Here is a 12,592-nt window from a genome sequence, read left to right as displayed (position 1 = left end):
GAGTCTCAGTCACAGTGACCTGCGTGACTCTTCTTAAAGCAGGTGACAGAGCATTCCTGCTCCAGCCCAGGACCCCATGTTAGTTACCCATCAGGGAGGCAAGCATGCAGAAAGAAGTGAGTACAAAAGGGCAGTTGCTAATCACAAGGAATCTCTCCTAAGAGTATAGACTCCGCGAATGAAATAGACCTTGAACTATAGGTGAAGATAGGGAACAAGCCCAGAAAACTCACCAGAACCCAGGAAGTACATTTTAGAGATCCAGATCTGAGCAAGTTCACATATAGACATTAAACAATGGGTCCAGCTTTGACTATCATCACCTTTATGTCAGTAGCCGTACCAATAATTTGCTATATTAATTAAGTGTCTCATGTTCTAGGAACTGTACTAAGCACTTATATGGTCTTCATTACATCCTTACTGATGTTAATACTATATCCCCATTTTATAAATGAGAAAGTGGAATCTTTGAGAATTCAAGTAACTTGTCCATGGAAGCACAGCTTATAAATGGTAGAACCAAGAATCCCACCTTGTTCCAACTTCTGCATCCCTGTGCTTCACATTTAAGCTACACTGCTAATAAAATAATGATATCCCTATGGTGTCTTCAGATGGCCATGTTCAATTCAGCTTTTATTTTTTGAATAGCTACTACATGAAAGCCACTCTCCTAACCTAAAATGAGCAGCAGGATGGACAGGACATAGATCTCTGCTTTAAAGTTGTGCAGCCTGGTAGAGAACAGTGATGCTAAACATATATGCTATTTGACAGATCATATGAACTGGCGTAAGTGCTAGAACCATAAAGAGAGGTCTGGAGAGCAGAAAAGCTCTCAGGGTGAGGCAGGGAGTATGTGCACATGGAAATGATTATCCCCACCTGTAGATTAACTGGAGAGTCTCAGAAATGTTCCCTGAAATGCCCTTTGTAGTTAATTTATAGTCCCTGACGTGGCATGTCTTAGAAGTGCTTGGAGGACAGTGTCTTTCAGCCTTTCCCCAAGATGTGGAGATCCTTCTCCACAGAATTTGGTTGTGTATGTGTAGGAAGAAGAATTTGAGGGACTCTGAGTGGAGAAAACAGCAGTTGCTATTATAGGAACGCCCTAAACAACAGATAGGCTGCCACCAGACCTTAGAGGTGCGCTCTGATTTGCATTCATTTACAGGTAAATGCTGTTTGTGCCCAGCAATTCATGAGAGCATTTCAATTTAGGAATTGGTGATTTTTAGTAGATCTGTATGCTAGAAGCCGAACACTGTGAAGAATAAAAGCCTAACCCAGGTGTGTTCTTTTGCTCAAACAGCATTTCATTGTGTTACAGTCATAGTTATTATGTGTTCACCTTATGTTACAGATTCCTTCTACAATCAGGTCTATTCATCAGGATAAAATCCTAGCACTTAGACAGCAGACACAATTCTTGTGGGAGGCTTATTTTTCTTCAGTTGAGAAGATTGTATTAACTACACTAGAGGTAAGTGAGACCCCTTGGCCCTTGGTCTTGAATAACAGTCCTTTACACACCTCTCTCGGCCTTCTCTATTGCTATGGAAGATGTGTAATTAGTCAAATGAGGCACAGCCGAATTTTCTGTAGTTGGAAATGTCGATTAACCCCCTTTTACCTGCTCTGCTATGCCAAAGAACACCTCCATTCCTGACAGACTCCACAGAGGGAAACTGACACAAGGCGAAATTACACTCCTGGGCTCAGAGATCAGCTCTGTCTTATATCATTTCAGGGATATGTGGCTAATGATGGTCCTCCTGTCATTCACACTCAATGGCATCCTTTGAAGACATATTTCTGGAGCCCATTTAAAGAACAGATAGTGGCCGACTAGGGAAAATCTCCCATTCTGAAAATAAAGATAGTCTCCTGGACACCGTGGTCCAGTGACATTGTGGCACAGCAAACTTCATTCTCAGGACACATGCAACCCAACCAGCATTGATGCAACAAGGATGTGTTAAGAAAATCAGGATGACACCCGTGTGGTGCAGAAAGTGTTAACCTTTATGAAAGCAGAAAATCAAGCAGATGGGTGCCCATCTTCAGGTTGCTTTTTTTTTTAAGGCAGAGGAAAAAAAGGAAAACGAAGCATGGAGATGATTAAAACCTTTGGAAGTAGAGCAGATAGCAGCAGCCTGAGGCGACACCAGAGTGACTCGAAGAGCTAAGAAAAGAGTCAGGCAACTGCACACTCAACAATTCCAGGCTGGTGGGAAGGAGAGCAGAGGTCCTCTGCTGGGGCGCAGCCCTGAGGGATTCGGAGGAGGTTCATGTAGTGGGGGGGAGGGGGCATTCGTGGCCTGCCTCTGGAGTAGTTACTTTGGAAAAGTGATGACTGCTCCAGAAGCCAGTACAATCGGGAGCACACACTGAGAAGTCTGAATAATACCAGGAGAGCTGAAGTCACCCTTTTTGTCCATGTTCTGGACATCCTGGGTATCAGAACCAGTGCTGGTCACGCCCAGCGTAGTGGGGTACTCGCCTGCCCCAGGCCCTGTTTGGCCTCCTCTCACTTAGGGACAAGCTCTAGTTGTGTCTGCTCATGGAAATGCATTTTTTGTTTCCCCTGAACTAAGTGGAAAGGGCTGTTTAGGACCCAGGCCAACCCCATGAAGGGAACAGGGTCAGAATGGCTTCCAAAGGCTTCGTATTGCAAGTGGGCTTCTTTTATTCCTCCAAATCACTCTCTTCAATTAAAATTAAGTTTACTCTCCTGTTTCTGGCAGCAGATTTGAATATGTAATAGTATCTACCCTTTTCTTTGATATTGTCCTCCATCTAGGACATGTCCTAGGCCCTTCTTAAGGAAAGTTGAATGTCAGCTTTTTTTCTTTATGGAATGAGTGCTTTTTACCTAAGAAGTACATATTCATTTTAGAAAATAATGGAAAATGTTTAAAGCATAAAAATAATCTACCCATACAAAATCACTATTAATATATATATTGTTATTTTCTCTGCAAATTTATAAACGTGTTATAATTTAACTTTAAAAAGAAGTCTTTCTATACTTGGTTTGTAACCTGTTTTTTCTGCTTAAGAATATGTTAGTATTTTCTCATGTTATTAGATGTTTCAACATTTATTTTAATGACTGTATAATATTCCATTCATGATAACATTAATTTCTTTAATCCCCAATTTGAGGACATTATAGTTGATTCTGGTTTTTCATTATATACACATTGTTGAAGTAAATAGCCTCAGTGCCAAACTGTTGTGCAGGTTAAGGTTACTTCCTTAGCATAAATTCTTTGAATTCCAAGTAGTGGTTCAAAGAATATACCAAATGCTAATCCTAATATGAATTGTCAATTTTCCCTGCAATAAGAACTGGACTAATTTATATTCCCTCCATCTTACATGGGAAAGCCCTTTTTGATTATTTCTGTTTTTTAAATTTTCACCAATATTGGGCATTATATCTTTCAAAATGATAAATTGTCTTCTTACTTTATATTTCTTAGGACATTAGTATTCCTACTAATATTTTTCCTGTATTTCTCACCCAGGCAACTTACAAAGAAAGAAATAGAAATGACCAGAATGTTATGAGAAAAAATGTCCCACTTTTTTTCATTAATTTTTAAGAGCTTATTATATTAAAAATACTAATGCTTCGACTCTTTGGTTGCAAATATTTTCCCCCAATTTGTGGTATGCCTTTCTCTTTTATTTATGATTGGGCAGTCTTTTCATCTGTGGCTTTTCCATTTGTGTTGTTTAGAAAGGACTTTTGACTCATACTTTTATTTATACATATACATTCACTTAATTTTTTCTAGTACTTTCATGGTTAACTTTTTACACTTAACTATTTAATCCAATTTACTTTTATATATGATCTGAGTTGAAAATCTAATATAAAAAATTTTTTGGACAAATTTTGTAGTTGTCCCAACACATTTCTTAAGTTACTCCTTCTTCAGTGGTTTCCCATGGCACATTTATGCATTTTGGGGTCTGTTTCTGGCCTTTTAATTTTGCCCTGTTCATTGTCTACTCTAAAATACCTGGACCACATATTTTCACCTTTTTCACCCTGTATGCCATCCTTTAGTAAACCTCTATTTAACCTATCTGCTATGGACTGTTAATGTTGTTTCTAATTATTTATTTTGTGTGTGTGTGTGTGTATATATATGTATATGTATATATATATTTATAGAGAGAGAAAGAGAGACAGAGGTCTTTGTCCAAACAGTGAGTTTCTGTGTGTATCTTAGACTACATCTTTATTTCTTTAGGATGAAGTCCTTGAAATGGGATTATTCAGCCAAAGAATCTAGGCATTTCTAAGGTTCATGATCTGTATTGCCAAATTACTCTTTTAAAAAGTTGTATCAATCTCAGTTCTCACAATCCGTCTCAGGGAGATACTCTCTTGCTGCACTCTTATCAGCTCTAAGGATCATGATTAAAACACACACATACACAACTTTGCTAATTTGCTAGAAGAAAGATGGTATCTCATTAATTACATTTCTTTTTGAGTATGGTTTATTGTATAGATCTGGTCTCGTGCTTACTAAGTAGTAGTCCTCAGTTATCCTGTAAGAACAGTTGGATGTGTTATATTCATCTGAATAGGATCTCAAGACAAGCTGTTTTCATCTCTGTGCCTGGAAAGGCTTTCTTCCCCTTGGATTTAAGCCATAGAGTTCTTTAGCAACACAGTTGTTTTGGAAACACTACAAACCATATACTTCATTCAAATTTATGACAACTGTCAAATCTTTTCATATAATTCCAAGATTGGATTGTAACAGTTTGACCTCTGAACCAAATTGCATGAAAAATACCATCAAATTTCCCTTTTTAATTCGGAACTCAGACTACTCCGGAATTCAGCATAATCAGAAATGCAGAGAAAATAGCAAATGATGTCATCCACCTACACAATAAAGGCAATATGTTTATTAGAATGATTTAGGTACCACATATCAAAAATGTCAACTTGGCTTAGAACTTTGTAAGTAATTTGGTCCATGCTGGAGTCCCTAAAATAATGAGGATAATTCATAGTTACCCTTAGACAACATAGATTTGAAGATCCCTTGGGATATTCTATACTCAGACTCTAGCATGTGGTCCTTTCTTCCTTGCTTGTTGTATTCTAGGCCACAGGCAGGGGATTACTCAGTCTTTGAAGATGATGAGCCTTCAAAGGGAAGGTGGTACTTAGACACAACTGAAAACAGGATACCTCATCCTGCTCTCCAAAGCCAAGGTCAGGTTGTTAGTACATTTCATTAGATTGTACTCTGTCATTCTTAGGATTCAGCTAATATTTCCAGTCTGGTTGAAATTTCCAAATTCTGCATCTTAGAATTAAAGAGTTATTTGATCAGCTCTAGGCTCTTTGGAGCTCAATTTTTTGTGTGCCGAGTTAAGAGGTAATGATGGGGACAGTAACAAAATGCAGCCAAGACAGTGTTCCTTCATGGATTCCATTATTTGTCAGGATACTGCACAACAGTAACCTGGCACTAAGGACTGAACCATAGGAGCTCAGTCAGCATCAAGGTGAGCAAAAGAAAAGTGCATGAGATTACAATAATATATGAAAACAGCTAATGGTAAGCTAGAAAACACATTTTTAGCAGAGTTTTATGAAGTAATCTCCATTTTGCTCTCTTTAGTTATCTAACTATGCACATTCAACCCATGGTATTGCTGTGCTGTTGTACACTGAAATTTTTAAATCAAAGAAATAATGGAGATAGAAGATTGCTTTGGCTTGGAGTGAGGTGGCATATGGTGGCACTGTGTGTATTAGGCAACAGTGTATTGGTCAAAAGACCAAGTCAGGGCCACACAGAATGATGTAACCTATAAATGGCAGTCCACTATTTTAAAAAGGAAATAAAAAAGGCACATAAAAAAGAAAAATAAAGAGTCTGTCATTCTTCCCTTTGAATTCACATTAATAAGAAATATCCTTATTGCCATTTGGGGCTATAATGAAAAAAATCTTTATGCATGTGTATGTGTCTCTCTGTGGATTTTCGTTGTAGCTAAAGAAGTATCCAGCCTCTGAATGTGATGTCTTCTTCCACAACAATAAAGAGTGAGCTCTGAGTGCCCTGAAAGTGTCCTGGCAGCTGACCGGTATAGTGGTAGGGGAGAATTGGACATTAGGAGAGAGACAAAGTGACCTCTCTATTTCTTGAAATGAGACACATACTCTTTCAAACTTTTGAGAAGGCAAGTTGATATAAACCTTTTAGGAACAGACTTGGCAGAACACATGAATAGCTTTAAAAGTATTCATACCCTTTGACAAAGTCCTAAAGAATCATTTCTAAATGTGGAAAAATTTAATTCATAAATAAGCTCATTGCTATGCCTGGAAAAAGTTGCACTATAGTCCTGTAGGATAAGTAAACCATGATTATTCATAATATGAAAAAAAATCTATAATTTGAGATATAGCTGTATAAAAATGGAAAAACCTGGGCTTAGAAAATCAACATGAGAATGAGGGGTTTTTTTTAAGGGAAAATAATAGAGTCTTAAGTATAATCTTAGCTATTCCTACCAAATTCTGAGAGGTTGTTTCAATTAATGTGAAATATTATTGTTTTATTACAAATTAGGAAAGTAAGACATAAAGGAGACAAATTGCTCAATCCAAGTTAAATTTAACATTTGCTATCGCTCTTACACCTTTGCTGATATCAGTCCTTCATGACCCATTTGAAAGGAGTACAAAATGCTTATTGGTGTTTTGAGAGAATAGTATAACTTATGTCCTTGAATTAAAAAAGATAAAAACATTATGATGCTGAACCAAAAAGAGTCTGTGACAATGAGAAGCATACCACCTGGGGATCCAAAGTGAATGGTGACCTATTTTATGACATTTCTGGGTTTCATGTCATTTGTATGTAGGTCAGATTTGTGATGCTGTCCATTGTCAATTTATTCTATCTTGATATCTTGACTTACTGGTGACCACATGCTGAAAGGTACATAAATTTGGAAAGCAAAAATATATAAGATCTAAATGAAAAACAATAATAGAAAATAAACAGATTTGGAAGATGCAAATAATTTTAAATTGGGTTAAATGCGGTAAAAAGTGCAATTGCTAGCCATGTAAACATATTTTACAGCGATGACAATTTTCTCATAATTAATGCCTGGATTACAGCTTTTTAGCACATCTATATTGTACCACCAAGAGAAAACATTAATATTTTAACTAGGTTCCTAAAATCTCCACCAAATTAGAAACCTCTGTCTAACTATGTAAAATTAACAATTTTGATCTGGAGGAAAGAAAATGCAGAAATCCTAGAATTAAGATTTTGAGTTCTTCTAAATTTCCTCTTTGCTTCCTTTCTTCTTTCTCATTAAGAAATATAAACATGATAAGATTTGCAAAGATAAATGTAGCTCACTTTATTACTTGTCTAGTCACCATGTTATTTAATAACCTTAGCAAATCATAAAACTGTTTAAAATGGTCTGTACTTAAAATTACATTGCATTAAATGGGAACCTGGAAAATGATGATTTAGGTCTTAAATCTCTTGAGACCTATAGCAGCCTTTTTCTTTTTTTTTTTTTTTTTTTGGTTAATACCAAAAAAAAAAAAAAAGCAGATTGCTGAAAACATGAAATTCTTTATCAAGTTAATTATTTGCCAAGACATGTCTTAATGAGAGGATGGTATAATTACAAGAGTTTGAAAGTCACAGAGAGAAATCTGTAAAGTGCACTAATCACATTCATCTGACAAATAATTCAGGACGGGAGAGTATTTGACTCTAAATGTAGAATTTAATGATCTGCAAGGTCTCAAAGTCCAACGAAACTAATGAACTAGCATGGCTATTAGTCTTCATATGCCATGATTCTTATGCTGTCATGTAGGATGCTTTGAGCAGTTGTTTACTCACTACTTGATGAGATGAAATACAGAAAAAGTTCAGTTAACCAGTATCCCAAAGTTCTACAATTGTCTTTGGAAGCAAAATGAAATATGACAAGCTTCCTGAAGTAAAGAATCAGATCAAACCCTAAATAGCTTCTGGAATGTGCCATGCCTTCCATATGCTCAGCTCAGTGTCCACATGGACTTCTCTGGGCATTGAAAGCAGATCTTCCTGGCACGGATCTTGAACCACTGCTGGATACATCAACCATCAAGTGTGTTCAACACACTCTGCTTTGAAATGAGCTTGGACTTACTGATATAGAAAGACAAGTTAGAATTCATGGTTAAGCTGAAGTTTAATTAGGAAATTTGATTAACCATAATTCATCTTTCTCCCCCTTTCCCATTGCTCTTTTTTGTGTCCTAGACATTTTTATCAGTGGAGAAATGGGTTGGTAGAGTCCCTACTTTGAGGGTCATAATCCCTCAAAGTGAAATTGAACATGTTCCTTCTCAAATACCGTCAGACTCTCATCCTCACCATGTGCTATGTTTTCATTTTCTAGATTATTCAGGACAGAATATTCAAGCACATATCACGTAACAGTTTAATATGGAACAAACATCCTGGAGGATTGTTCGCACTACCACAGTATTCATCTTATCTGGGAGATTTTCCTTACTACTATGCTAATTTAGGTAAGTGAGTTCCTTCCAGGGAGCTACATTGTTTACCTTCCAGATGTTGTCCAGTATAAAAATCCCTTAGTTTTTTTAAATTCGGTAGTAAGGTCTTCCTAACAGCCTGCATTGGAGGTTGCTTTCTAGAGCCCTGCCCTACATGGTGATTCAAGGTCAAGAAATACAAACCCAGTAGGGCTGCAAAATGGAAAAACTTTCTTATCTCAGCAGCTATACTTTGCATTTAGTAGAGTCATTTCTTTTTGAGAAACAGGCTCTCCAAATTACAGATGATTTTGGACAGGACAGTAGGTTAGCTATCATTTTAAGTTTCATCATATATAAAGTGGAACTAGAAGATCTCTCTAATTTTTGTATTTCACAATCCCAGCTTCTCTATCTCATACCAAAGAAAAACTGAATTAATAAAGGGAAAGGAGAAACATTTAAGAATATATTACAAGGGACAAATATATTCACTCATTCAACATTTATTATGCTCTTCTTACATGCCATGTTAAAAAGCAATGCCAGGTGGTAGATATAAAGAATCAAATGAAGTATAGTCTCTGCTCTCAGGCAGCTTTTAGTCTAATCATAATGGGGTGAAGGGAGAGGGCAGAGGGCTAAAGCTTTATGAAAGGCTACTGTTACTGCCATGGACATTTATGTATTTGGGGCACCTCTTGTCTGGTGCATATAACATCTTGGACATTTCCCCTTAGTCAGAGCTCGAAATTTGAGAAACCCCCGGGGTAGTGAAGATCTCTCGAGCCAGTGTGGTAGAAAGATTCCAGATTTTCCATGCAGTGCTGCAGATATTCTCTATGACAATCTGAATTTTTTTGAGTTGTACATGTTTAACTTGAAACTGGTAAGATGAAGCTTAAAGAAATTCTGGTCTGAAGTATCAACCATTGATAAAGAACCCTTTAATCCAAAGCAAACATGTTATAGATACCGTGTCAAAATAAGTGAATGGTCCACACTGGGTAATATATTTAGAATTCAGTAATTTTCAGACTAATGCAGTATTTGATAAAATTTCTACATATTTCCTGTAGAGGACTGAGAGCTTCATTTGGAGTTAGCACGTTAGCAGTGTGTGTGTAAATGATGCTTCTTAATCTATTACAGGAAAATTTAAAAGCAGTGACTTGTCCTGTTAAAAAGGGAACTCCTCCATCATGTTTATTCTTCTTATTTGTCAAAACCTTAAATGTGTAGATAGTGGGAAAGTCAGCTTCTTTCTAACATGCAATTAAAGGACTAATTGGATGATACAATTTGCTCTATAAAACATTTGTGTAATCCCTTAATATCTACAGTTTGATTCTTCCCTTTAGCCCATCAATTTCAAAGCTTAACTTGGATGTCCTCACGCTGTCTTGTTCACGTTGAAGCCACTAAAACGCGAAATTAGGGGATCTAAACTAATGAAGTTTTAAAGGGCTTTTTCACCTGTCTCCAATTCCTTTGTGAGTTCTTATGGAGCAGCTCATTTGGGGGAGAAGCCTTCTCCCTCTTTTTCTTTGGTGGCCGTGGTTGTTTTGCATATTTATGACACCTTTCTGCCGAGGGCTCCAGAGCACACAGTTGGCAGCGGACTAGATCACACACTTTTTCTCTCAACTGTGTCATTGCTACACAGAGAGATCCTTGGGAGTAGTGAGGCCTCCACTCCAAAATAATGATGTTGCTGGTAATGGTGATGATAGCAGTGAACACAGATTGCGCGCTTGCAGTTGGCTAGGTCCTGACGTAAGTGTTTTGTATGCATTAACTCATTTAATTCTCATAACAGCCCTCCAAAGTGTGATACTGTTACTGCCAGCCCCATTTCATAGCTGTGGAAACACAGAGGGTTAAGTAACTTTTCCAAGACTCCTCCAACACCAAGTGGTAGAGCTGGGATTCAAACCTAGACAGTGAGGCTCTGCTTGCTGTGGTGATAATCTTTAACACTTGTTAGTTATTATTTGAAACAGTATTAATCAGGCAAAACCCCCTGAACTACATAATTAAGACATAAACAAATACCTTGGGAAGAGAGCACATTTCCTTAAACCCACACTACGAGGTAAGTGCCTGGAGTAGACCCTTTCTTGTGTGGAGAGGGGTAAGGAGCTGGGCAGGTTTGGGCGCATTTAGACTTTGGGTGCCTAAAAAGCAGACAGGAGGTCAAAGGAGCATCCCCAAGAGAGGAAAAGGTTATCAAAGGAAGAACCTAGCAATGGACATTGAACTGTGAATTATCAAGGTCTCCAGACTCAGGCAGCAGTTAGCCAGCAGCTTTTCACCTTGTTTTTGTTCTGTCAGGTCATAAAAGGCAAAGGACAAATACGCTAGAAGGGACGGAACATTAGCTCCAGGGTGAGGCAGCGGGAGAAAGGGCGGAATGAATTTCCCAGTCTTTTATTCCAGTGCCTCATTAGGCTCCTCTTTCCTTCCTCTTTCAGGTTTAAAGCCCCCCTCCAAATTCACTGCCGTCATCCATGCAGTGACCCCCCTGGTCTCTCAGTCCCAGCCAGTGTTGAAACTTCTTGTGGCTGCAGCCAAATCCCAGTACTGTGCCCAGGTGAGTGGGGTGTTGGCAGAGTAGCGCCTGCCCTCCCCCAGCTAAGTGGGTGAGAGAGCGCTCCCTACCTGCTACACGCTTCGCACCGGGGACTCATCTCATGTCACAACCTGTTACTCCTCTTTCATTTTCATCAGCTTAGAGGTTTTTAGAAGGGAAATCTGGCACAGATAAGGGATGGGTAAAGAATATTTGCCCAGGGGTAAAGTTGAAAAATACAGACACACACACACACACACACACACACACACTAACACAGTCTTTAAAGAATATATAAGCACATTTTTTTAATAAAGTGATAAGTAACTTTATAATAACAAATGCCACTGGGAGGACCCAGAAATTTAAGTTTCAACAGAAGAAACAGAGTTGTTGGTGTCAGGAGGCGTCAACTTTCTTTCACAGCAACCATGACTAATTATAAAATTGGGAGCAGAAGATTATATCTATGGCAACAAGATTTTCCAAATCAGTACTGCTCCCATACTCAAAACAGTGGTTTTTTGATTTGTAAATTAGTTTGTGTAAGGTCTACAAATGAGGAAAGAATTAAATCATTTTGAAGTATGCATTTTTGAACTAGACACATTTATTGCCAATGATAAAGTCACCGAAAATCAGCAGCCGTTCTGGAGAATCCAGAACATGTACTCACACCAGCTCCTCTTGAACTCTCTTATTTCTCCCACGTTGGCTGGTGTAGAGCAAGTTCGTAGCAGATGGTCAGATGTTCACTGTACATCTTTATTTAATTGGATCGGTATTGTTATCTCACTTGTCATCATATCAAAATTTAGAAACTACTTCATTAAGGTTCAGCATCCCCAAATTACTTCTTTTCTCCCCACCTTTCTCCTACCCCCTTGACACAATTTTTTTAGGTTACTCCTTTTGTTGTCTCTCTCTCTAGCCACTGAAGTGATCAGGTTTAAAGGTCATGTAGGAGCAGACTCCCTTTTAATTTCTGTTTTGGTGTCTGCCTTCTGCCTTGCTTAGATCTTACCTCCCCACTCTGTCTTTGAGAAGCAGCTCTGGGCTGAGGTCTGCACCAGTCCAGGCCGACCGAGCCGTCTAACGATCCCCTGTCCCTTTCAGATCATAGTTCTATGGAATTGTGACAAGCCCCTGCCAGCTAAGCACCGCTGGCCTGCCACTGCTGTGCCTGTCTTCGTCATTGAAGGAGAAAGCAAGGTAGGACTGGGGGGACCTGAACGGGGGACCACCAATGGAGTCTTCGCCTCTCCCTGGCCCCTGTGCGGTTGGCCTTAGAGGTCTTCTTTCTGCTCCTGGGAACTTCCGGCCCTGGACTATATTTCTCTAAAGCCTGTCTCTGAATGTCCTCAGCCAGTTTAACAGCCATTGGCTTTTGAATTTAGGGAGTTCTGGATCCTCATACAAACTCCTCAGGAGATCTCTGACTTTCT

At 38.5% G+C, this 12,592-nt stretch overlaps 1 protein-coding gene across 1 annotated transcript in view; it reads left to right on the top strand.

Annotated features, from left to right (window-relative positions):
• The window catches only part of EXT1 (exostosin glycosyltransferase 1), a 265,179-nt gene that overhangs the window by 236,892 nt on the left and 15,695 nt on the right, over positions 1–12,592 (top strand). The window contains exons 4-7 of the mRNA XM_073229992.1: positions 1,367–1,486; positions 8,476–8,608; positions 11,050–11,168; positions 12,264–12,359. Of these exons, the coding sequence (XP_073086093.1) occupies positions 1,367–1,486; positions 8,476–8,608; positions 11,050–11,168; positions 12,264–12,359 (468 nt within the window). The remainder of the gene's footprint in view (positions 1–1,366; positions 1,487–8,475; positions 8,609–11,049; positions 11,169–12,263; positions 12,360–12,592) is intronic.

This window comes from Manis javanica, chromosome 2 (assembly GCF_040802235.1).
Source record: "Manis javanica isolate MJ-LG chromosome 2, MJ_LKY, whole genome shotgun sequence".
NCBI classification, from domain to species: domain Eukaryota; kingdom Metazoa; phylum Chordata; class Mammalia; order Pholidota; family Manidae; genus Manis; species Manis javanica.
Note: the sequence above shows the minus strand (reverse complement) of the source record. Positions and strands in the feature narration are given on the sequence as shown.